Source organism: Babylonia areolata, chromosome 23 (genome assembly GCF_041734735.1).
Source record: "Babylonia areolata isolate BAREFJ2019XMU chromosome 23, ASM4173473v1, whole genome shotgun sequence".
In the NCBI taxonomy this organism is placed as follows: domain Eukaryota; kingdom Metazoa; phylum Mollusca; class Gastropoda; order Neogastropoda; family Buccinidae; genus Babylonia; species Babylonia areolata.
Window position 1 is genome coordinate 27,060,436 of NC_134898.1, and position 3,947 is coordinate 27,064,382.

Below are 3,947 nucleotides of genomic sequence, written 5' to 3' on the forward strand. Positions count from 1 at the left end.
CCATTGTTTGGATGGTCCACTCAACGTGTCTTTGGTGGAGTGGGGGTGGGGGTGGAAATCTTCCTAACATTTCATCCTGGGTTTTACTTGCTGAGTATTAATAGGCTTCAGATGATCATTCCAATCATTACATATTTAAACTACCGCATCGGATTAAAGTACTGAATAGAATTCAAACATACTTCTTATAAACTTTTATCATTTTTGTTTTAAAAAGAGAAGAGATTGTTATTTGGTGCGTTGTGAGCCACAAGTGCACGTCGTCTCGGAATGCATAAACAGCGAATTTTGGATAGGTTATGAGAAAATATATTTTTGTTCATGACCACAGACTTCTTTAAGATTTGGTATATTTCACCGATGAAAAAAAACACGACTAAAAAGACAATAGTTTTTTACACGCAGTTTTGTAGGACAAATGTTCGCAAAGCATTCTTCGGCATCAGAGCTGTTAAAGGATGGAATGTACTATTAAATGTAACAAAATCAGCCGACAATATAACCCGCTTCAAAAAATCTTCTGGATAACGATCCCTGATAATTTGCTCAGAAATATGATTTTGACAATTGATAGGCAATTTAGCATGCAAATGCAAACCCCAAAATACATATTTCAAGAAGGGACGTGGAAAAGCCGTGAGGCTTATTACAGTTCCAACTTCTGTATCTGTATCTGTAACAACCCCCACCTCCAACCCTCAAAACACACGGCAAAAAACAAAAACAAAAAACAAAGAAACCACAAAAAAACGGGACCTACACCGCCAAGGACCCTATCAAAGCAACTTGACAAAAACAAATGGATCGTTCAACTCATCCACTTACGAAGGGAATTCAAAATGACAAATATGGTAAACTAATCACTTTGTTCTCGAAAGGAAAGTCAAAACTATATTGATAAACGAGTAACTTTTTCCCCCAAAAGGAATGACGTCAGGTAAAATCCTATTTTAGAATCCTAAGTCATTTAATCTATTTTACCGGCAATTTTTGTGCATGTATGAAGCGATATCACCATCAGTAAATGTTGTAACCCATTTTCAGTGGATTTCGACTCACCCTTATTTTGAAAGTTATTTTACTAAATTTTGATGCGGATTCAGTGAATAAACTAACATGTCTTCATCATGCTTTTTTTTCCGTTTTTCGTGTCACTAACTATGGAAAGGTAACGAATACGTGCAATAAATTAGGATGCTGAAATAGGACATTACCAGAAATCAAAATAACCACCATGGAAAACGCGTCACATTATTTTCGTCGTTACAGCTAGGACACAGGTATATGCACAGAAAGGAGAATGACTGGATGTGGGCACCTACCTGCTCCTTGACTGGCTTTGGCTGAACTCGCTGTTTGACTGACCCGAAGTCATCAGAATTCTTGACGGAGGATGGGAGGAGGTGACGGGATGGGAATGGAGGGTGGAGGAGGGGGCAGTGGGCATATCCAACGTGTTTTCTGACTTTCACGAAAACAGCTCACGAGAGAACAGCGATGGGAGTGTGTGTGTGTGTGTGTGTGTGTGTGTGTGTGTGTGTGTTTTCGTGTGTGTGTGTGTGTGTGTGTGTGTGTGTGTGTGTGTGTTTTCGTGTGTGTGTGGGTGTGTGTGTGTGTGTGTGTGTTTTTTAAGATCATCTCCTGGGTTTCACGTGCTCAAAGTTCAACACAGGGCTGAGTGATATTTTGTCGAAAGAGAGAGAGAGAGAGAGAGAGAAAGAGAGGGATGGAGAAGAGAAGACGAATGTTATTCGGATGAGACGAGAATCCCGGCGAGGTCTCGTGTGTAGCTTGCACTTTGCGCATGTGACAGAACCCACCCACGGCAACTGAAGGGTTGTCCCAATCAAAATTCTCTCTGGAAAGAAACCCACATTAACAGTAAAACAATACACTTGCAGAAAACAAGAAAGGGTGGCGCTGCACTGCCGCGACGAGCTCACCCCGGGTACAGCAGCCCGAATCTTACACAGGGAAATCGCTTGTGACCAAAAGTAACTCAGTACAATACAATGTCAGCGTTTGTGAGAGATATAACTGAGAACCCATAATTTAATTAATGAAGGATCGATATTCTAGACATGGCCTATTCTTCCAGACTTTCCTTGCTGACATACACCTATTACAGAGATGTCACAAAACAATGTGCGAGGAAAAAGAGAAAGGGAGACTGAAATGAGACGGATGTCAGCATACACACGTCGACGGTGAGGTAAGACAGAAATGGATATAGGTAGAGAGAGGGACAGACAGACATACAGGTAGATAGACAGACCGACAGACAGAGAGACAGACAGACATACAGATAGACAAACAGGCAGGCAGGCAGAGAGAGAATAGGCCAAAGGCCCATTTCAGTAGATGAGCACGTGCACAAAAGGGTATCTAACAGACACAGATAGTACACACAGTATAAAAACGAGAGAGAGAAAGAGAGAGAGAGAGATTTCGGATGGCTTATTTTGTAAAAGGGGTGTTGGCCCTTCACAAAAGGGCTGTGTGAATGTTTATTTCAAAAGTATATTCATCATGATCTCTTCTCGAGATGTCACGCAGCAGCAAACAACAACAACAACAATAAAAAAAAAACCCACAAAAAAGAAAACAACAACAACAAACATTAAACAAAAAACAAAGTAAAAACAAAAAACAAACAAAAACCCACACACAAAAACCCACGCGAGGTCTGCTGTGGTTGTAACGCAGGTAACAAGTGAAGAACAAGGAGATTCACTTTCAGTCTGAAGGAGGCGTTACAGCGGGCGGACTGATCCATATACGCTACACCACATCTCCCTATAAAAAAAAAGAAGAAAAAAAGGTGTGTGTGTGTGTGTGTGGGGGGGGGGGGGAGGGTGCGGGGGGGGGGGGGGATTTGGTTGGGGCAGCAGATCCCTGAACATATGCATGAACCAAACGCGCTGGTCTGATATTGGGAACGCCAGGCGCAATACCCGAGTGGTTAATTTAAGCCGGCGTAGGGTCCTGGGTTCGAGTCTGGGTCAGTCACTGCACATTATTTTTTTTTCTTCCTGATCTCCCACATCAAAATGCGTGCAGACCTGCTATTACTTAAACCACTTTCGTGTGTGTATGCACGCAGAGGATCAAATACGCAGGTTCGAAATACTGCAATCCATGTCAGTGTTCGGTTGGTTACTAGTATGGAAGCGAAAAACATCCCCAGCATGCACGCACCTTAAAATGAAGTATAGCTGCCAAAACGGTGGGGATAAAAACGGCCATGCACGCAAAAACCCACTCGAACATGTATGCCAGTGAACGTGGGAGCTGCAACTGAAAACCCCCCAAACAAACAAAGCAAAAACAACCAATAAAAAAAAAAATCAAGGGAAGGAACTCTCAGATTTTGTCTGTCTGTCGGCAGACGACAGTATTTCCAGCGTAAGCAGCAGTGGTGGCGGTGGTGGTGACGGTTTGTGACATGAAGTGTTTGTGCAGATCCACAGAAAAGGACCACTACCACAACTCTATGTCAAGTGAGGGGCGATGTTTGCTCAGCAGGTAAGTGTTACTGTCACTGTGATGCCGCGAGGCTGGGAAAAGAAGTAATGATAATGGCGGACCGTTCTTTTCCTTGCTTTTTCGTGCTACGTACACGCGATGTTGGCGCGGCCATGACGAGGAGCTATTCCTGTGTATTGATTTCTGTCTGGTGAACGAGAAGGCGTACCCAGCTTGTAGTCTCCACCACAGTGCAATGGCTTGTTTGTTCTGCTCAGTGTTTTTGTTGTGGTATTCGTGTCGGCTTCAGCTTCAATGAACGTGGATAAATTGATGCAAAGTAGTATAAAAGAAAGGCGTAGTTTTCGTCGTTTTGTATTGTATACACGTGCACAAACACACACACACACACACACACACACACACACACACACACACACACACACGCGCGAGCGCGCGCTCACTCTCTCTGTGTTTCTGTG

The 3,947-nt window shown here is 43.1% G+C and overlaps 1 protein-coding gene across 2 annotated transcripts in view; it reads left to right on the forward strand.

Moving 5' to 3' along the window:
* The first annotated feature begins 3,387 nt into the window (after positions 1–3,387).
* The window catches only part of LOC143297950 (popeye domain-containing protein 3-like), a 41,192-nt gene continuing 40,632 nt past the window's right edge, over positions 3,388–3,947 (forward strand). For both annotated transcript variants that reach the window (XM_076610565.1, XM_076610564.1), the window contains exon 1: positions 3,388–3,525. In XM_076610565.1, the coding sequence (XP_076466680.1) occupies positions 3,511–3,525 (15 nt within the window). In that variant the 5' untranslated portion in view covers positions 3,388–3,510. The remainder of the gene's footprint in view (positions 3,526–3,947) is intronic.